Raw genomic sequence first — 22,832 nt, forward strand, 5'->3', positions numbered from 1 at the left:
ATATTAGAATCAACCACTCAATTTTTGCCAAATCAACTATTATTTTCAAATCAACAAAAACAATAAAATATACAAAAATTTATAGTAAAATTTGTAATCTACAAAGACATTTACCAATTAAAGATAATATCACCAAAGGGTTAAGTATGATTTTGGTCTCCAACATAGGGACTGAAAATTTATTTCGTCCCTCGCCTTTTTTTCGCTCTAAAATGGTCCCCAAAGTTTCAGTTTGTTTTAAAATCGTCATTTTTACCAATTATATTTTTTTATTACCAAATTACCCTTTATTAAAAAAATTATAAAATAAAATAAATATAAAATAAATAAATAAAAAAGAAAAAAGAAAGAAAGGGGGATACAAAAGCGGGGTGGGGGTGGGGTGGGGTGGGCGGGGGGGCAGAAAGAAAGAAGGGGGGAGGGGGCCGAGAAAGGTGGTGGGGGGAAGGGTGGAGGGTGGAGGGGGAGAGAAGAGGGACGCCATGCCGCCGCATCGCCACTGCCCGCCACTTCTTCTTCTTCTTCCCGCCGCCGCACCGCTGTCCGCCGCTTCTTCTTCTTCTTCTTACCGCCGATCCCACCGCCAAACCGCCGCCCGCCGCCTGCCGCTTCTTCTTCTCGCCGCCACACCGCTGCCCGTTTCTTCTTCCCGCCGACTCCACCGCCGCCCGCCGTCCGTCGCTTCTTCTTCTTCTTCTTCTTCTTCTTCTTCTGTGAATTGGATTTTTTGTGAAATTTTTGGATTTTTTGTAAAATTTATTGTGGAATATTGTTGTTACTAAATTTTGATTTTGGAGTATTGTTGTTGCTGAGTTGAGTTTGAGTATTATTGTTGTTGATGCTGAAATTTGTGAAATTCTGGGTTCTTGGAATATTATTGTTGTTGCTGAAATTTGTAAAATTTTGGGTTCTTTGCATGGTGGTGGTGGTGGTGGTGAAATTCTGGTGAAATTTATGAAATTCTGGGTTCTTTGCTGAAATTTGTGAAATTCTGGATTCTTTGCATGATGATAGTGGTGCTGGTGCTTTGCATGATGATGATGATGATGATGATGATGATGATGGTGGTGGTGGTGGTGGTGGTAGGTGGTGGGTGGTGGTGGTTGTAGTGGTGCTAGTGCTTTGCATGATTTTGGGGAAGAAGGGATAGGGGCATTTTGGTCCGAAGGACGGTTTTAAAACAAACGGAAACTTTGGAGACCATTTTGGAGCGAAAAAAAAGGCGAGGGACGAAATAAATTTTCAGCCCCTACGTTGGGGACCAAAATCATACTTAACCCTATCACCAAACAAAAAGACAATTGGTTTATCAAAGTTCGCATGGTTCATTTATGGAAAACATTAACACCCACAAATGAAGAAGAGTCTCTTTGCTTAGAAATGATTATATTAGATGAAAAGATACAAAATAAACATATTTATTATATTTTTAAATTGTATTTACGAAAAAAATACTTTAATTATTTTTGCTTTTTATACTTTTTATATTATTTTATAATACTTTATATATAATTGTATTTTAATATCGTTAAAATTATACTTCTTTTAATATGCTATTCATTGTTCATTTTTAACTAATTATTAACTATGATTTACTAACACGGCAGGAAACACATCTTCATATAATTGTGAAGAAAAATATGATGAACAAATTCAAACATTTATTACAAGAAAAAGTCTATATTATAAAAAATTAAAAAATAGAAGATGCAAATGATCTGTATAGGCCAATTAAAGATACAATGAAAGTAAACTTTTTACTCACAACTGTGAAAGAAATTAAAGATCCAATTTTAAATATTTTTCAAGACTATTTTGAATTTACATCACTTGAGACATTGTCTGATAGAGTAGGTCAAAGAAAAATACTAACAGGTAATTTTATTTTATACTATTTTAATTATTTTTATTAAAAATAATTTATTCAAAAAAAAATCTACACATTTTTGTTCTTTTTATTATATATGTCATTGGAAAACTACATCAAGAGAGTAAGAAGAAAGAAAACCATACAAATTCAAGACACATCTTTGGAAGAAAAACATACATGCAAAGATGGAACAAACAATATAATAGAAAGTGTATACAACTCAACAATTTATAAATAACATACCTTCACAAGAACCTACGACAGAAAGAAGAAAGCAACAATTCCAACAATAACCAATAAAGAAAAAGGAGGACGAGCGCCACATAAGACTAAGTCCAGCAACTAAAACAAATGCAAAAATCAAATCACCAAATAAAAATGTCACTTTGTACAACTCCAATATCCAAATTTTTTGTGCTACAAATTATTTTAAACAAAGCACCTTTCAAATTTAACTTTAGTTTACATATATTTAATTTGATTCTACAAAACATAGCAATTTTTAATATTTATTATATACTATTATTAATTTACTGTCCGCGCATTGCGCGGGTCTCATTCTAGTATTTATGCAAGTTGTTTAATTACATTTATTTCTGTTGTTTTGAATTGCATGATATGAGTACCTGATATTCAAATTATTGTGTATGTAGAGATTGGTTTCATAAAATAAATTGCTTATAAGTATAATCGTACTTGATAAATAAAGTTGTGTTATATCAAATTATCAATGACATCGTTTCGATTTATTGTTTTCTTGTGTTGCTATGCACTAGAGAGATTGTCACTGAAACCGGATAAAAGAAAATACCGATTAGGTTAATGATCTCTGTTTCTACAGTTATAATACTGGCTACTGAATTGGATAGCTTAATATTCTACATATCTATCATCATCATAAGAAAAAACAAGGATCTTAGTTCACTATTCACATGTATAATATACTTTTTAATTTTCTCTCTTAATCTAATTAAATATGAGTTCTAACTTAGATGCAACAATATTATTTGTGTCCATCTTAATCCTGCATCTTGTATTCTTAATGTAAAAGAAATTAAAAATACTATTAATAACATCACATTCATCCCAATTGAACAATTGTTGCGAGAATTGAATTACTAAGAAATTCTTTCAAAAATTCAACCCAATTCTTTCGGTGTGAAGTTTCCAAATTCACAAAATACAGTTAGAAATAGCATGTCTTCTTAATTCTTAAACCATAAATACATCCAAGAAAAACCTAAACAAAACATCAATAAAAGAAGTATGTTAAAATGGAAATAACTCTAAAAGAGCTTTGGCCTCTTTGACTCAGGAGAAAGAGGATCCTTTGACTCCATCCAAGAAAATTTCTTAATTTCATCTATAAATGGGTACAAGTCACCCCTTGGTAAAATAGCTCTGAAATCATATACCATGGAATAGACATGTCTACTCTTTTAAGAAATTTTGAATCTTTTGAGGAGCAGAATTGTTAATGTAATCCATATCAATAGCATCCTCCATGATAAATAATTGAAATACAGATACACAAATCAATGGACATTTAGATTTATGATGCTCATCTGCAAAGCCAATTAACATGACACAAATCAAGTTGTTACGAAGGTAGACGAGAGCCGGACATGCAACAGAAAATACAGGTTGGATGCCCTCAAAACAACTCTCGATTGACTGAACAATGAATAAAGATTTTTATGTGAGCCACTGAAGTCTGAGCTGTAATCATCTAAATAAATAAATGAATAGAGGTTGAAAACTAGAAATGATTTTTGACTTTTTGCAGTAGCTTAAAAGATTATGAGATGAGAATTAATTTTAAACATGTTTCTGCTAATCAGTCTAGCCTTTGATCGTAGCTAGTTCAAGTTTAAATTCAAGTGAGGTTGCCTCACATGGCTTACTTTTCATATTTTTTTGCTGAAAAAGAATTCCCCAAAAAAGAAAAGAATAAATAATAAAATGCATATGTTCGTTTATACGATGTTTTGAGGAAAAGCATATATAGGTTGGTGCAGAAGAAGCACAACATTTATATCTATCTACATCTTATTTCAATAAATTTAATGCAACAATGTTAGCTTCTCAACCATATAGTTTCATACATGATAAATAGCAACACGTAAAATGGGGCAAATACCATATATTATAATGTCAACTTTGCCTCATTTAGGTTGAATTTCAAGCTAAGCCTCAAAAGTAAAGATAAATAATGACTACTACATGTTTAACATACATGCTTGAATTTGAATTCAAGAAATAGGATCATAGCTAGGGAGGGAGTTTCATATTATCTTCTTGCTTTGCAAGCAATATAATCTATACAATCTAGATAGTGATACATGTCTTGAAGCTTCTGAACAAATAAGCTTCACAAACTCTTCTGCTTCTCATCATTTCTTGGATTTTGAAATTGTTTATATTATAGGCCTAATTTCTATCTATTAATAACTAATTTAGATTATTCAATTTATAAAATATAGGTTTAATTATTCTACGGAATCCCTATAGTTTCATCAAATTTATATTTGTATTCCTATATTTTTTTTTTCGAGTTGGGTTTCTGCCGTACTTTTAATTTTGTAATTAGACAATGTAAAAAATGTTAGAGTTAACGAAATATTTTCTCGTAAATTGACTACAATTAAGAACCTAATTAGATCTTGGACGACATATTTTTTAGGAGAAATATTCCGTTAATTTTAACGTTTTTAACACAGAAATTACCTAATTGCAAAATTAAAAATAGTGTAGGAACGTAATTGAAAGGAAAAAAAGTATAAAAATTTAATTGTAAATTTAATAAAATTATAGAGACCAACAATTAACTAAACCTAAAATATATATTATAAGAATTCATAGACAACATAACTGGAACTTAATCTTCATTTAAATTGACTAACTAAAAGTGATAAGGACTAATAATAAACATTATGAAAATGAGAATGTTAATAGAAGTTTCTCCTAAAGAAGCAATCATGTTAGATATACATATAAATGTTGCATACATTGACTGTTCTGCCAAAGAAGGAATAAGAAATTCTCTAATCTGTCTTACAAGTTTCCCTTTTACCAAAAAACTTGATTTAATTATTAGTATGCAAAGATGCAAAATGTTTGGAACCTTGATCCTTATCCTTTTTCTTTTATGATTTCTAATGGTATATAAGCTAAGCTTATTCTTGGAGAATAACATGTCACTGTACTAAAAATGTTTTCACATAAACTTACCAACTTCTCTTCTCTTCTTTGGCTTCCATTGCTTTTGATCCTACTAAGCAATGCTGAAGTTAATGGTGTTGAGCAAAAGGCAATGCTTTTTTTCATTGATTATGATATTATTTTGATACTTTTTTCTTTACTAATGAAGCTAGAATTCTTGTCTGCAGAACTTTTACATTGTTTTCTTAGGAGATCATCCTCTTATTAGAGACAATGCACATGAGGCACATTTAAATGTTCTATCAACTGTTAAAGAAAGGTAGCCTTGTTAATTTTCAACTCTTTCTTGCTCTTCACTCTTCAAATCCGAGCTACTCGGAGACTTGTCCGCCTTAACGGACCTTGTTTTGATCGGTCGGATTAGTCGAGTTTCTGATACTAAAGTTAATTAGATAATTGTTGCTCTGTCAAGACCAAAAGATTAGAATAAAAACTAAGGCTTGTTCTACTTAGTGTCTCATATTTTATTTACATCTAAATCTCTTAGAGCCATGTGAAATAATAAATTTCTTTTACTATTTTATTAGCAGCCACATTGAAGCCAAAGAGTCCTTGGTATATAGCTACACAAAGAGTTTTAATGCATTTGCTGCTAAACTTTCTGAGGATGAAGCCAAAAAGTTATCCGGCATGTCATATTTTCCACCCTAATTCTTTCATATTTGTATAAATAATAGTGTATTATTTGCATAGTCATTTTTTCACACTTTTTTAGTTTTGAATTTTAATGCATTTGTTATAAAATGTTTAGCCAAGGATGAAGTGCTTTCATTGTTTCCAAATCGGTACCACAAGCTACACACAACAAGATCATGGGACTTCATTGGATTACCTTTGACTGCTAAGAGAAAATTGCAGTCAGAGAGTGACACCATTGTAGGGCTTTTGGACACAGGTTCATACTAGCTTTCTTCCTATTCTCATTCTCTTTACTTTCATTCCCATGGTTCTTGATGTCAAATATTTTCTCCGTTTATAGAAACTTACATGCAGATGTCTTCATGTGAATTTGTTAGTTGAGAATTGTTAGATGATTTGACATGTTTGACTAAATTGTTATCTAACGGCTCTTATTTATCAACTTCACACAAAGACAATTGGATATGAGTATTCATTTAACTGTTAACTTGCACAAAGTTGCATATACTTTAAAATATTAATATATTTGGACTAATTAACCTACCAGGTTGTTTGAATTGACAGTTATTTTGAAACAGAGATAGTATTACATAAATGGTATTTCTACAACTTAAAAATGTAACTGCTAAACACTGTATCTATGTCTCTCCATATTGGTGATGGTGAGGGTAGGGGTTACTCCAGAGTTTCAAAGCTTCAAGGACAATGGACTTGGTCCTCCTCCAGCTAAATGGAAAGGAACTTGTGATCACTTTACTAATTTCTCAGGCTGCAATAAGTAACATCCCTATCTCTATGTGTTACTTTACTTTCAATGTGTGAATTTGACATATGAATATCAATCTCTAGTGTCTATATCATTGGTTGTCTAATTTTAATTAAAGTATAAGCAACTAAACCTTAGTTTGCTTTGGTTTATTACAAAAGTGGTTGAAAAAAAAAAACCAACTAAACAAGAACTATTGCACTTAAGCATTAGAATGATACTACTAGTTTTATCTAACTATTGCTCATATATTTGTTTCATTCTCTATGATGATTACAAACTTGAAGCAAGCTTATAGGAGCAAGATACTTCAAGCTTGATAAAATGGAAGATCCAGAAGATATATTGTCTCCCATAGATGTTAATGGGCATGGAACTCACACTTCTTCAACAGCAGCAGGAAGTCTTGTCCCTAAAGCAAGTCTCTTGGGCTTGGCCGAAGGCACTGCTCGCGGCGCAGTTCCATCGGCCAGGCTGGCCATTTACAAGGTCTGCTGGCAGAGCAGTGGATGTGCTGACATGGACTTGTTAGCTGCATTTGAAGCAGCTATCCATGATGGTGTGGATGTCATATCAATTTCAATAGGTGGAGGGGACACAAATTATTTGAAGGATTCCATTGCAATTGGAGCATTTCATGCCATGAGGAATGGCATAATAACTGTGGCCTCGGCCGGAAATGATGGCCCGGCTATGGGGACTGTCACGAATACTGCGCCGTGGATTGTGACAGTTGCAGCTAGTGGCATTGATAGGGAGTTCAAAAGTACTATAGAGTTGGGGAATGGAAAGAATGTTTCTGTAAGTTTTTTCTTTGTTTCTCATTTAGAATTTGATACTAACAAGACTAATTTCACCATAAAAATGCATAGAGTTTACCATTTGTTTTAAATTTGATTTCACAAACAAGTTTTCCTATATGCACTTCAATGGAAATATAGTAAATATTGTTACAGTCATATCTTTCAGCTGATAAATTGATGTAACTTTTTTTCCTAAGAACTAAAATGATGTCACAAAAATTTGTGTATACCAACTATGATAAATATGCAGGGGGCAGGAGTAACCACTTTTAGTCCAAAACAAAAAGAGTACCCTCTAATCAATGGGGTAGATGCAGCCAAAAACTCTGATAGCAAGGACAGTGCTAGGTGAATTTTCTTCATGTTTGTCCATAAAATCTATAGTTAATTAATCTTTGTAAATTGGCAATAAAAAAACTCAAAAGGAACATTTTAAATGCATTGACAGCTTCTGTTTTGAAGACTCTTTAGACCCAAAAAAAGTGAAAGGAAAGATTGTATACTGCAAACAAGGAACTGGTGGAACTGAAGGTGTTATCAAAGGGTATGGAGGAATTGGAACTATACTTGAAAATGAACAATTCCCTGAAGTTGCCCAAATTTTCATGGCTCCTGCTACCATTGTTAATACTACCATAGGTCAAAGTATTACCACTTATATAAAGTCAACAAGGTATAACAATTTTATCATTAAGTTTCTTCTAAACAAAGAATTTTCGCTTACAGATATCTACTGTCATTCCAGAGAATAAATTTCGCCCTTAATTTAATCATTTTCTTCAACTTGTAATAACTATTTAACAATATTGGATGAATTTGTTGTCCAATTAAGATCACCATCAGCAGTGATACTTAAGAGCCATGAAGTAAAAAGACCAGCTCCATTTACTGCTTCATTTTCATCAAGGGGTCCAAATCCAGGTTCCAAAAACATTCTCAAGGTACCATTTACTTGCATATATAATAATACATTTTCATGCATTATTATTTATAGTTTCTAGACTTTGGATGAATTAATAAAATTTGATGCAGCCTGATATAGCAGCACCTGGAGTTAACATATTGGCATCTTATACACTAAGGAAATCAATAACTGGTTTGAAAGGAGATACTCAATTCTCAGAATTCACTCTAATGTCAGGAACTTCCATGTCATGCCCTCATGTTGCTGGAGTAGCAGCATATGTCAAGTCTTTTCACCCAGATTGGACTCCTGCTGCTATCAGATCTGCCATTATTACCACAGGTGAAAATTGTTAAGAAAAATTTTGATTATAAAGTATTTTGAACCTATAAAAACAAGTCTAGGAGTAAATGTTTAATTTGGTTTTCGAAATTGCAAGTATGCTTTATTTTAGTCTCTAGAAGATGAACTATTTGGTCAAAAATTAGAAGCAGACAAGTCTTATTACTCCAAGATTAGATAATTAGTAATCTTGTTTTAAAGCAGACTCAAAAGACCAACCTTATTAAGATTGAATTTTTGCTAATGTTTGAATGATTTCACACGATATATCTTTAAAATAATAATAGTTGATTAATATTCAACCAATTAATGATTGAAATACCTTACAAAATATAAGTTAAAGGACTACTTAAATTACCAAATTGAGGTGTTATCTTAATGCAAACAAACTAAATATTTATGCAAAACCTGAATGCCTTGTGCCTCAAGTCATAAATAACATCATATCATTTAAGATTGCTTGACTTGCCAATGTTGTTTTGGTGAAGCTAAACCTATGAGCAAGAGAGTAGACAAGGAAGCCGAATTCGCCTTTGGCGCTGGTCAAATAAACCCAACGAAAGCCGTGAATCCTGGTCTAGTCTATGACATGGATGACCTTGGTTACATCCAATTCCTGTGCCATGAGGGCTACAATGGTTCCAATTTATCAGTACTAGTAGGACACTCTATAAATTGCACCTCTTTGGTACCAGGACATGGCCATGATGCTATCAACTACCCTACAATACAATTCAATGTGAAAAAAGACAAAGAAACAACCCTTGGTGTGTTTAGGAGAAGAGTTACCAATGTTGGTCCTGTTCCAACAAGTTTCAATGCTACCATTACAGCTCCTAAGGGAGTGGAAATTACAGTTAAGCCAAGTAGCCTTGTTTTCTCAAAGGCTATGCAACAAAGGAGCTTCAAGGTTGTGGTGAAAGCAAAAACAATGGCAAGCATGAAAGTTGTGTCTGGCTCTCTTGTTTGGAGAAGTCCACGTTACATTGTTAGGAGCCCTATTGTAATCTATAGTCCTTAAAGTTTCACATTTTAATTCGGTTTTATGTGTACATGTTAATTCTGAAATTTTCTAATACATTATATTGTCTTGTGAATAATCAAATGAAAGTGTTAGTTTGTGTTAGTCATGATTTTCCATGATATTCAATTTGATTTCTATATATATGATCAAGAAATTCAGGGCAGGGTAGAAGAACCAAATTGAAGTGATTTACTATAGGGAATTTATTGATCCTATAAGAACAAAAATTATCTATTTAGATACACAATACTTTTAATTTTAAGCTTGTTTTGGTGAGCTTTTATTTTTTTAAGAAATTTTTTTTCGAGTTATCTTTTTTTAAAAAATTTTTTAGAAAAATAAAAACAATTTTATATTTAGATATTTCATTGAAAATTTTTTTTATCCATCAATAATGTTTGAGACCTTGAATACAATAATATAAAAGTACTTTTTGTATATTTATTATGTGAAAAATATTTTTTTATAGAAAAAAATCTTTTTAAAAAAACATATAAATTATAACTTCTAAAAAAATATATTATTTTTTTAATACTTTTACTTTTACTACTAAAAATTTGCTAAACACTTAAAAAAAAAATTTATTGATTTTTTTTTTTTTTTGCCAACTTAATGGCACTCAAACAAGCACTTTGTATTGGTGATTTTTCTAAAAATATTTTGCTAAAATGTAAAAGAAAAAGAATCACCCAAAATGATTTTAGAAGATTAGGATTTAAACCAAACAAAATAGAGAAAATCCAAAATCAGTTATGAGGTGATAAAATTGATTTTTTGGCCTTTAGAAATTCAAGATGCAACCAAACATGAACTATTTTATGGTTTCTTTATCCTACTTTGTGTGAATGGAATGTATGTATGTTTAGAAACTTTATTTATCCATCGTTTTGAATGTAATGTAATGTAGAGTTTGTTAAATCTCGATGAAATTTGTTTAGCCAAAAGATTTGGGTATGTTATATATCAAATGCTTTGAAATAATTTCAATAAATTAAACGAGTAGCAAATTATCAAAATAATCTTGAAAGATTAATTTGTTAGTATTAGCAAACATTTTTTAAAAGGACTATAGACACCCAAAAAAAAAAAGGGACTATAAAGTACTTCACTCATAGATGGATATAATTTGAGGGACTAAATGAATTTTATTTTTTTATTATTAACTTTTGTTTAAAACAAATGAAAAGAACGTGATGGTTTAGCAGACTGAAAGCATGTTTAATTTTATATAAAAATAGAACTATAATTGAAAAGACATATATATGGAATGGAGGAGTTGTGTGCATGTTCACTTCACACCCTCAAATCCTCAATAATACCTTGCAGCTCGTGAATGAGGAATCCCTTAAATTGAACTCAAAGGAATGACTAAAAGTTCTCACAAAGGTCAAACTATACAATGATCACTAACGTAAAATAAAAATAAAAATTTTATATAAAATTAAAAGAGCAAATTAAATACGTAAAATATAAAATTATAACAAGATTTAAATAGTAAAATTATTTAATTTAGTAGAATTTTTTTTAACAGGATTAACTACCAATTCGATATCTGAAAGATATTATTGACAAAGTAGTTCCTAAATGATTTGAAAATACAATAAAAAAATTTGCATTAAAATCTTAACTTTAAAGTCTCTTTTTAGAATATATAATTAATATTTAGTTTTTTTTATCGTATTTTTAAATTTTTCAAAAATTTTTTTACTATTAGCATCTTTTAATTTTTTTTTGTTAACGACGTAAGCTTTTGAATATCATTTTGATAGTGTATTCTTTTTAAAATTAATTGATTCACTCAAAATTATAATATTAAAATGTTTTAAAAATTAAATCGAAATTATACAACAATTGCTGGCTTTGGTTTTTTATATATGCCTTACTTAGAAAGCTAGAAATTGGTGTTACAATGATGAAAGCTAGCTATGAGCCTATGACATAAATGTAAGCATGCTAAAAGAGATGTCATGAGAGTGAGAGCTATGAAAACCAATACTTCAATTATCTGCCACCCCACTTGGAAACATTCTTAAATGATGTTCAGAGGCATAAACCCTTTTGGGGTCTCATTCTGACAATTCCATAACTCCACTAACTTGGAATAAGTAGGCAATGCCATCATATCAAGCACTTTGCAACTACACCCCAGAAGTTGTAAAAAAAAAAAGAAAAAATAGCAATGTTGTAAAAATAAATAAATAAATAAACTAAGTTCATTTTTTTTTAATTTATGTATGCCAAACATACACATTGATTCAAATTCAATGGATGTTCATGAAAGTAAGATCCTACATGTATTATTAGCCTAATGTATAACACAAAAATGAGTATATAAAATATTGGAAGAGTTTCAAGTGTACTTTATTTTAACCGTTGATCTGAATTATAGAAAATATATATCATATATATTAATTGAAATCAACAGTTAAAACAACTAGAATATCGGTGTTTTTGGTACACTTGAAATTTTTCCTAAAATATTTTCTCTATAAAGTGTGCCTTTATTAACTATGATAGTCATAACACTATATCAAAGGATACCTCAACTAAGAAACACTCTTATGATCTCAAAAGATAAGAAAGGTTCTGCAAAGAGAATAAAAGAATGCCAAAAGTAAAATTAGAAGCAACTTTGATGGTCATTGATATAATGTGGTGGATCAGTGATATGATTTGGCACCGAATAGATAAAAATATTTCTACAATTTAATATACAATGGCACATGATTATACTTTTTGCCCTACTACAATATGTATATCTAGAAGTGCATATTATTATTATTATTATTATCATCAATAATTATAAATGAATTGAAAGCATGCAATCGTGAATTAGAAGACAAGAATAGATAAAGGTAGACTCATGGTTGAAATGCAATGAACATGTATTAGAAAAAAAGTCAAAGCTTTCAACATTTTCAGGCCTTGGTAGCTTCTTCAGGTTCTTATTTAAGATTCAATGCTAAGAGTGTATTAGCATCCTTCACTTCCCATAGCATCCTTCAATGTTCTTGTGCTAAGGGCAACATGAAAGGTTGGGAATCTAGCTCCATTCCTTCTCAATACATAGCATACATTGTTCTTTGCATTGTTTGCATTCTCTGTTGTTGAGATGAAAGTAGTTTTCCTTTTTAGTAATGTTCCTACAGAAAGAAAAACTGGTTATATGGGGCATTGTCAAAATCACTGTGTTTACTTCCTTTATCATACATGTATTTAGAACCTTGAAAAAAGACATTTAAATGTTTGATTTGTTTCTTTTATTTTTTCCTTTTTTTGCAGGCAACATGACCTCTAGGACATTGCTACTTTTCTTGGCCTTAATGGTGACAAATTCAATTGCTATCATGGACAAACAGACATATATAGTACACATGGACAAGACCAAGATCAAATCCTCAATTCATTCACAAGACAGCACTAAACCATGGTTTCAATCTGTCATTGATTTCATCACTGAGGTTTCAGTGCAAGAAGATGAAGAGGAAATAGCTCCTCAGCTTCTTTATGTCTATGAAACCAACATGTTTGGTTTTTCTGCACATCTTTCAAGTAAACAACTTGAATACTTGAACCAAGTTGATGGTTTCCTTGCAGCAATGCCTGATGAGCTATTAACCCTTCACACAACACACACCCCACATTTTCTTGGCCTACAAAATGGGAGAGGACTTTGGAGTGCTCCTAGTTTGGCCTCTGATGTGATCGTAGGGATCCTTGACACCGGTATATGGCCGGAACACATCAGTTTCCAAGACACTGGTTTGACCGAAGTACCCTCTAGATGGAAAGGTTCTTGTGAAGAAGGGACCAAGTTCTCTGCCTCAAATTGTAACAAGAAGCTAATTGGAGCAAGAGCCTTTTATAAAGGGTATGAAAAAGTTATCGGGAGAATCAATGAAACGCTGGATTATCGTTCGCCAAGAGATTCTCAAGGGCATGGAACACACACAGCCTCAACTGCAGCCGGTAACATGGTGAACAATGCAAGCCTATTCGGCATGGCTAAAGGTTCAGCAAGTGGAATGAGGTATACCTCAAAAGTTGCGGCTTATAAAGTATGCTGGCCACTAGGCTGCGCCAATTCGGATATATTGGCAGCTATGGATCAAGCTGTTGCTGATGGGGTAGACATATTGTCACTCTCTTTAGGCGGCATTGCAAAGCCTTACTACAATGATAGTATTGCCATAGCTTCATTTGGGGCAACTCAAAATGGAGTTTTTGTTTCTTGCTCTGCAGGGAATTCGGGCCCTTTCAGATCAACCGTTGGAAATGTTGCACCATGGATCATCACTGTTGCTGCTAGCTACACTGATAGAAGCTTTCCAACCAAAGTGAAGCTAGGGAATGGACAGGTTTTCAAAGGGGCATCTTTGTATCATGGCAAGACAATCCAATTGCCTCTTGTGCATGCTAATACCACAGGAACACAAAGGACAGCACAATTTTGCACCAAAGGTTCACTTGATCCAAAGCTAGTCCATGGAAAAATAGTTGCTTGTGAACGAGGAATGAATTCCAGAACTGAAAAGGGCGAGGTGGTGAAAATGGCAGGCGGGGCAGGAATGCTACTACTAGTGAATCAAGGAGAAGAGCTTTTTGCTGACTCTCACATTTTGCCAGCAACTTCCTTAGGTGCCTCAGCAAGCAATGCAATTCGGAACTACATCCACTCTGCCAAATCTCCAACAGCTTCAATTTCATTCATAGGAACAATGTATGGTGACCCTGCACCAGTTATGGCAGGATTTTCTGCTAGAGGGCCAAGTATAGTGGGGCCAGATGTGATTAAACCAGATGTAACTGCACCTGGTGTGAACATCTTGGCTTCATGGCCACCATTAACTGCTCCAAGCCTGCTTAAGAGTGACAAAAGGCGTGTGCTATATAACATAGTTTCCGGCACCTCGATGTCTTGCCCTCATGTTACCGGCATAGCAGCACTTCTCAAATCTGTGCACAAAGATTGGTCACCAGCAGCTATCAAATCTGCACTGATGACCACAGCTTACACAGTGAACAACAGAGGTTCCCCTCTTTTAGACATTGCATCGAACACCTCATCTGCATTCGCCAACCCTTTTGCATTTGGTTCAGGCCATGTCAACCCAGAATGTGCCTCTGATCCAGGGTTAGTCTATGATATCACCAACAAAGATTACCTAAACTACTTGTGCAGCCTTAACTATACTCCTACCCAAATTGCTATAATCTCAAAGGGTCATTTCAAATGCTCCAAAGATACATTTTTTCAACTTGGTGACCTAAACTACCCTTCATTTTCTGTCTCATTTGACATAAATGGCACAAATTCTAGTGTTACATACAAGAGGGTAGTCACAAATGTTGGATATCCTAGTAGTTCTTATACAGTGAAAGTTGAAGAACCAAATGGAGTATCAGTTAAGGTTGAACCAAGGAATTTGAGGTTTGGAAAATTAGGTGAGAAATTGAATTATAGTGTGACTTTTGTTGCAAATGGAGGAACAACAATAAGTGACACTTCAACATTTGGATCATTGACTTGGGTGTCAGGCAAGTACAATGTTAGAAGCCCTATAGCAATAACCTGGCAATAGCAATTGTCATTTTTGTAATTTCATTTTGATTATTAATGAAATATATATCTACCTTTGAAAAAAAAAAAGAAAGATAAGATTATTTTATATAAATTTTATATTCAGTCATCTAATTATATTTGTTATTTTATATAATTATTCACGCTGTTAAGATAAAAAATAAATTATTTTTGTTGATATTATGTAATTAGACATTATTTTATATTAATAATATATCAAAATTAAAATTTTAATTCAACAGTAATCAATTTAGATTCGTGGAGTAATCAATTTAAACTTAAACTCCTTAGATTAACTTAATGTACGAAATAAAATAAATAAATATACAATTTTTCTCATACTCAATTAAAAGGTTGCGGATTCTAGTCTCCTATCTTTCCAAATTTTATGCCAATGAGTAATACCTCAAATGGCATAGTCTCCCCATACTCAGTTAAGAGGTTGCGGGTTCGAGTCTCCTATCTTTGGTAAAAAAAAATAATAATAAATAAAATGGGAACGTTGTTATTTGATACATTGATCACATTATTGCTGCAAAGTGCCGTTATTTTCGCGCGAGTTTTGTACCCTTCGTTCAAAAGACCATGCTGACGTGGCATGCATTAGAGAGAGGGGGGAAGAGAAAACGAGAGCGCGATGGAGTAGTGTGTATGTGAGAGAGAGAGAGTGATGTGGTTCATCTCCAATGCCTTTGAATCTTCTCATTCTTCTTCTTCTTTTGATGAAGCTTCCGAATCAGAATGCTTCGTTAAGGTGAAAGCTTTTCATTAAAACTCTTAAACTTTCAGCTGAGTTTCCTAAAAAGGATTCTCATGCATGAATTTTGTTAGCGTTTTCTTCCGTCTCAATCAACATTCACCATCTAGTACAGATGCAGTAATCCTTTGTTATTATTGTTTTCTATGTGCATAATTAATTTAATTTATTTGTTTTTAATTCAATTTATGGAATAATTTTGCATGATCATCAATTCAAGTAGGGTTTGGAACAATTTGAGTATTTCGATTGATAAAAATGGACAATAGTAATGGATCTCCAAGCCAAAATCGGAACTCTAGGTCTAGGAGCCCTTCTGATCATGCAAGAGCTCAATCTCCAATTCCACATGGTGGTTCTGATCCACATGCACCATCAACTCATCATCACCCTGCATATTCATTCTCTTATCCTCCGGGACCATATTCCCACAACTATTACCCTCCACCTCCTTTATCACCTTCTTCACACCCTTCTCTTCCACACTCACCATGTAGCCATAGATATGCATACACCTCACTTCCTGTGTCACCCAGCCCCGGTTCTAGCTCCCCTGGTCCTCCAATTAACCGCCCTCCGCCTCAATTGGTTGCCTTTAACCGCCCTCTTCCGCGATTAGACTATCCCCTGAGTATCGGGGGGCCAACAACTAAACGGCGGCCTCCACCACGGCTGGACTATCCTCTGAGTCCGGGGCAAAAGTCAGCTTATTCTCCACCTCATTATTATACTTTCCCCTACCATCAAGGTCCTAAAAGTCCAGGAGTATCATCACAATCTAGTCAGAGTCCCATTTCCAGCTCTCCTAGGAGTCCTTCTTTGGAAAATGTTATATGCAATGTTCAGATATCAGATAGCAAGCTCGGTGCTCCTGCATCACCCTCTGCTCCTGCATCACCCCCTGCTCCTGCTGCACAAACTGGCCCTTTTGCACCACATTTTGCGCATTCGAATTCAGTTCCATTTCATGGGAGGAATGATGAATTTAATGGTTGTTCGGATAAATTCTCAGGCAGGAGACGTTCTACCTCTGATGTAGGGGATTTAAAGACTTCGCCTAGTGTGTCTAATGAATCGCCACGTAACCAGAGTTTGCAGCTTGCAAGCTATAAAGGGTCTTCTTTGAGAGCTTTGCTTCTACATGGAAATTTAGATATATGGATTCATGAAGCCAATAATCTTCCAAATCTAGACATGTTCCACAGAACTTTGGGGGATATGTTTGGCAAAATGCCTGGTAGTCCGGGCAAGGGCAATACCAGCGATCCTTATGTGTCAATTCGTGTATCAAGTGCTGTGATTGGGAGGACTTTTGTGATTAAGAACTGTGAGGACCCCGTTTGGGAGCAGCATTTTTGTGTTCCTGTTGCGCATAATGCTGCTGAAGTTATCTTTCATGTTAAGGACAGTGACGTCGTGGGATCAGAACTCATTGGTGTTGTGGCGATTCCAGTCGAACAAATACACTCAGGGGAAGTAATAAAAGGGGCCTACCCGATTTTGAATAGTAATGGGAAACCTGTTAAGCAAGGTGCTGTATTGAGCCTAACCATACAGTACACTCCAATTGATAAACTAGTCATGTATCAACAAGGAGTTGGAGCAGGTCCTGAGTATATCGGGGTTCCCGGCACTTATTTTCCATTGAGGAGAGGTGGAACTGTTACTCTATATCAAGATGCTCATGTTCCAGATGGCTGTCTCCCTAATTTGATGCTTGATAATGAGATGCATTATGTGCATGGAAAGTGTTGGTTTGACATATTTCAAGCAATAAGTCAAGCTCAACGGTTGATATATATCACGGGCTGGTCAGTATGGCACAAAGTTCAGTTGATTAGGGATGCCGGCCCAACGGAAAGCCTTGGCCATCTTTTGAGGTCTAAGTCACAGGAAGGAGTAAGAGTGCTTCTCCTTGTTTGGGATGACCCTACATCAAGAAACATCCTTGGTATACAAACGGTAAGTAGGGCAATCTTTTGTTTTCTTATTATTGCATTTCTGTGTTTGGGAGGCCTGTTAGGATGGTATTATTATTGCTACATGTTGTCATCATAGTTATATTCTATTTGCTTTGAATTTTTTTTTAAGATCAGTAAAAAGAGCTTGAGTCTGAAACTGTATAAGAATGGATAAATAGGAGTTTCATCACCAAACGCATTTCAAATATTTATTTATTGTAAGAACTGTGTAACTTCAAAATGTAAAAAAGGAATATAAATTGTTCAATCTATTTGATTACAAAGTTGTATATTTAATAAAGGGAATTTTTTAAAATCATACCAATAACGTTCAACTTCTTGTTTCTCTCAGCCAAATGATTATATTGGTAATGCATATGACAAGAGAAAAATCTTCATTTTGTCCTCTATTAGTACTTCTCTGATGTGATTTCTGTTGTTTATTTTATTTCAATTAAAGATTAAGATCCTTGAACATTTTTTCTTCTCCAGGGGTTTTGCTTATCAGAAGAATGGGCATGATTTTATCTTTTAGTTTTAATTATACAAAACTCTCTACTTTATATTCAGGATGGTCTCATGGCAACTCATGATGAGGAAACTCGAAAATTTTTCAAGCATTCTTCAGTACAAGTGCAGCTTTGTTCTCGCAATGCAGGAAAACGACATAGCTGGGCAAAACAAAAGGTTTGGTTGATATATTTTGTTTGTTCCATTGTTTAATTTCTCACATTATTAGAGATTTTCATTGACTTTGGCATATGATGCACACACTATGCTTGCAACTAACATGATTCTGTCAGGTAACTAAACAATTTTTGTCACAAATTTCAGAATTTATGAAACAGAATATAGTTTTGCTAGCTATTAGATATTTTATTTGAATCTGCATTCCCACAGATGTTTTCATTTTCCTTTCATAGATGAACATTAAAATTCCTTTTCTGGTTATCAGGAAATTGAAGCAATATATACACATCATCAAAAAACTGTAATGGTGGATGCTGCTGCTGGAAATGGCAAAAGAAAAATTATAGCATTTGTTGGTGGACTTGATTTGTGTGACGGGCGATACGATAATCCATACCATCCTCTCTTTAGGACATTGCAGACACTGCATAAGGATGACTATCACAATCCATGTTTCGCGGTAATCTCTTATTTTTAGTTTCCAAATGGTTGCATCATTGCATGTGTCACTCCATTTCTCCATCAAACATCTAACATACCACAAATGAATGCCAATATATGATGAAAGGTGACCAAAATATAACTTAAAAATAAGATGTCACTCTAAGATTTAGAATCAACCGGAAATCATGGTGAAACTATGTTGTAATAGGCTAATAGCTAAAATCTACTTATAGAGAAGTTTGAAAACAAGGACTAATTTATTCCTATGTTGTGGTTTATTTAATGACAGGGTAATACTGGTGGTTGCCTGCGAGAGCCGTGGCATGACTTGCACTCTAAAATTGATGGTCCAGCGGCTTATGATGTTTTGGCAAACTTTGAGGAGAGATGGTTAAGAGCTGCAAAACCTAAAGGGGTTTCAAAGGTAAAAGGTAATGCATATGATGATGCACTGCTTAGATTAGAACGGATTCAAGATTTTTTGACTGTGAATGATGTTCCTAGTGTCGATGACGATAATCCTGAGGCTTGGCATGTTCAGGTATTTTCTATTAGTCCTGAATGAATATTTTCAAATTTTCTAGAAGCAACATTTTTTTCTTCTTATTTGTGCTACTTAAACTAAACTAATTAATTCTGTATAATTTGGAAATGCAGATATTTCGCTCGATTGATTCTAATTCTGTCAAGGGATTTCCAAAGGATCCAAAAATAGCACAAAGCATGGTGAACTCAAGACCTTTTTTGTGTATTTCTTCCTTTTTATGTTTATTTTCAAGTCTAAACTTCCATCGCCACGAGAATGTTAAGCTTATTGTGGTTTTACAGAACTTGGTATGCAGAAAGAATGTGATGATTGACATGAGCATACATGAAGCATATGTGAAGGCCATCCGTTCAGCACAACATTACATTTATATAGAGAACCAATATTTCATTGGATCCTCATTCAATTGGAGTCAGACTCAATATAAGGATCTTGGTATGTATTCTCTTTGTGCACCATTCTTGCTTGTTGCTTCAACAATTATTTGGCCTACTGTGCTGCATAATTTGAACACAAATTATTATAAAGAAGAAAATTAATGATGAGTTGCTTCTATTTTAAAGATATCTCGTTTATGTTATATTTCATGTTTTTGCAGGTGCTGATAATTTAATTCCAATAGAAATTGCTTTGAAGATTGCTGAAAAGATTAGAGAAAATCAGAGATTTGCAGTGTACATTGTTATTCCAATGTGGCCAGAAGGTATTCCAACAGGGGCTGCCACCCAAAGGATTCTATATTGGCAGGTATTTTCACATTTTTAAGGCAAAATTTTTAATAAAATCATCATAGCCACTAAATGGCTCAGAGTGTTTTGGTACAAAATTAACAAAGCATTAAGTGTGTCCAATCAAAATTGAAGAAAGTTGATAATAAGAGTTGAAAATTGGAAATCATGATAGTGAAGAAAGAGTTAACAAGTGTCATTTTAACAGTTCGATGAATTTTGTATCATACCAACAATCTTTATTGTAAAATCGTTTAAATTGAAATCTTTCTAGTGGTTCTTGCCAAAGTTTTATGCAACCTTCCTCCATCACAAGTTTTAACCGAGTTCTACATTTGTTATCACTATCAATATCTTTTGTCAACTAAATTATAGTGTATAGTCCTAGTTACATATTAGAAGCAAAATAGAAAGAAAATAGGGTTCTTTTGACAAATTTGATCCTATAGACACAATTGAGCATTAGTAATCCATTTTCAGTGAATATTGTCCCATTTATGGGGTTTGAAAGTAAATGAGTTAGGGGATATCATCTTGTGATTTACAACTGTCTTCAAGTCTTTTGCTACTTATATGTTTCCCTTTTTGATAAAATGTAATTTTCAAGTTAGGAAATATCATTGCAACCATCAAGAGTCAAAAAGTTATGTATGAGCTGCCAAAAAAAGTTCACAAAAATTATGCTAGAAAGTGAATCCTCAGTTGTTCAGAATTCTTGGGTTTTCATTTTCAATATTTTCTATTTACACAATTCTATGAAGGAAAAAGCAAAAAAAAAAACAAAAAAACAAAAAAACAAAAACAAAACTAGAAAACAAATTTTTTTTGTTTATACTATCTTCCAAAAGCACTCAAACCTGCTTCATGAATCCTGATGTTAAACTAAACTTCATAAAGCCTATGAGTACTTGGATACTGCATTTCTTACTCACTGTTTTTATATATTTTTGCAGAACAAAACAATGCAAAATATGTATCAGACAGTATATAATGCTTTGGTTGAGACTGGACTTGAAACTGCATTCTCTCCACAAGACTATTTGAACTTTTTCTGTCTTGGCAATCGCGAGGCCTGTGGTATATATGAGAATGTTAATGGAACTGGAGCTCCTCCCCCAGCAAATAGTCCACAGGTAAGAATACAATGCTCACCTTCCCTTTGTCATTTACCTAGTGGGATAAGATTAAGACTTTGTTGTTGTTTGTTGTTTGCTTAATGTCAAGATAAACAAAGAGATAGAGCCCTTGAAAGAATATAATCTAAGTTTGTCTCATTTGAAAGTACATCAAATAGTTTAATTGCAAGGTTTGATATTTGATAAAGACAAATTTGTATTTAGATAGTAGTTGTTATTTCATAATTCTTAGTTGTTATTAGATAATTCTTAGACTAATAAGTAGCCAAAAAGTACCAAAATTCATGGGGTTATGAGTACCACAAATATTCTATACGACAATGTAAGCATCTTGATCTTATATTTCTCCTTGCGGTAAATTTTATGTGGGTGTTTTTTTCTCTTCCTTTTTGTTTTGTTTTGCAGGCACAAAGTCGAAATAATGGAAGATTCATGATTTATGTTCATTCAAAGGGTATGATAGTTGATGATGAATATGTGATAATTGGTTCTGCAAACATCAACCAGCGCTCCATGGACGGAGGAAGGGACACAGAGATTGCAATGGGAGCCTACCAACCTCATCATACATGGGCAAGAAACAATTCTGCTCCACGTGGACAGGTAAAGAAAGATCATCTTTAAAATTATGTTACTCTTTTAAAGATCTTGAGGGAAAGAAAAGAACTATGTACATATCTGAAAATATTTAGGATGATCAAAATTTATAGGACTAAAAACCAAAAATAAATTAAGAGGGACCAACTGAAACATAAGGGTGCTAAAGTTACATTACTACATGTCTAGATTAGAATTCTTTGTTGAACTATATAGTATATGTGTAGGTCCATGGCTATAGGATGTCACTATGGGCAGAACACACAGGGACAATTGAAGAGTGCTTCTTCCAACCAGAGAGCCTTGAATGTGTCTCAAGGGTTAGAACAATGGGTGAACTGAATTGGAAACAATACTCAGCTAAAGAGGTATCAGAAATGAGAGGCCATCTGATGAAGTACCCTGTAGATGTTGATAGGAAGGGTAAGATTAAACCCATTCCTGGCTTTGAAGAGTTTCCTGATGTTGGAGGCAAGATTGTTGGTTCATGCTTTGGCATTCAGGAGAATCTAACCATTTAGATTATCACATTCATTCATTCATTCATAATTCCATCATAGTTAGGTTCCTTCTCCCAAGAGGCACTCTCTCAATGACTAGAATTCGGATTATACCCGGGAAAGGAAGTGTCTAGTGTCTAGTGTCTAGTGTGTATCTCTACTGCTACACCAACACCACTGTTAGTTGCTATCTTTAGTATAAGATCAAATGATTAGTGTAAATTACAATTATAGAGGATAAACCAATTTTAAAATGTCTTATAAGTTGAAACATTGTATAGTGACAAACAATTTTAATCTCATTCTTTATTCTTTCATGAA

The 22,832-nt window shown here is 33.6% G+C and overlaps 3 protein-coding genes across 5 annotated transcripts; all 3 read left to right on the top strand.

Annotated features, from left to right (window-relative positions):
* Positions 1–4,893: 4,893 nt before the first annotated feature.
* Positions 4,894–9,679, top strand: LOC112730593 (subtilisin-like protease SBT4.14). Of its 2 annotated transcripts, none has more exons than XM_072209780.1 (11): positions 4,894–5,180; positions 5,260–5,351; positions 5,623–5,720; positions 5,844–5,987; positions 6,404–6,509; positions 6,785–7,298; positions 7,551–7,648; positions 7,749–7,973; positions 8,133–8,241; positions 8,333–8,546; positions 9,035–9,679. In XM_072209780.1, exons 1-11 carry the CDS (start codon positions 5,082–5,084, stop codon positions 9,565–9,567), a joined length of 2,232 nt encoding a protein of 743 aa, XP_072065881.1. In that variant the 5' UTR covers positions 4,894–5,081; the 3' UTR covers positions 9,568–9,679. The 2 variants fall into 2 exon arrangements, with proteins under 2 accessions (XP_072065881.1, XP_072065880.1); XM_072209779.1 differs by having other exon boundaries at positions 4,977–5,180; positions 5,620–5,720.
* Positions 9,680–12,359: 2,680 nt separating this feature from the next.
* LOC112728378 (subtilisin-like protease SBT1.1) lies at positions 12,360–15,245 on the top strand. Its single transcript, XM_025778472.3, has 2 exons — positions 12,360–12,604; positions 12,853–15,245. The coding sequence occupies exons 1-2, from the start codon at positions 12,598–12,600 to the stop codon at positions 15,150–15,152; spliced, it is 2,307 nt and encodes a 768-aa protein (XP_025634257.1). The 5' UTR covers positions 12,360–12,597; the 3' UTR covers positions 15,153–15,245.
* A 420-nt stretch (positions 15,246–15,665) lies between these two features.
* On the top strand, positions 15,666–22,832 carry LOC112728379 (phospholipase D gamma 1). 2 transcript variants are annotated; one of them, XM_072209776.1, is made up of 10 exons: positions 15,666–17,870; positions 18,440–18,556; positions 18,825–19,019; positions 19,293–19,544; positions 19,661–19,729; positions 19,832–19,985; positions 20,149–20,297; positions 21,232–21,411; positions 21,820–22,017; positions 22,239–22,832. In XM_072209776.1, the coding sequence occupies exons 1-10, from the start codon at positions 16,167–16,169 to the stop codon at positions 22,530–22,532; spliced, it is 3,312 nt and encodes a 1,103-aa protein (XP_072065877.1). In that variant the 5' UTR covers positions 15,666–16,166; the 3' UTR covers positions 22,533–22,832. The 2 variants fall into 2 exon arrangements, with proteins under 2 accessions (XP_072065877.1, XP_072065878.1); XM_072209777.1 differs by having other exon boundaries at positions 16,139–17,870; positions 21,712–22,017.

The sequence above is a fragment of the Arachis hypogaea genome, chromosome 12 (assembly GCF_003086295.3).
Source record: "Arachis hypogaea cultivar Tifrunner chromosome 12, arahy.Tifrunner.gnm2.J5K5, whole genome shotgun sequence".
Lineage (NCBI taxonomy): Eukaryota > Viridiplantae > Streptophyta > Magnoliopsida > Fabales > Fabaceae > Arachis > Arachis hypogaea.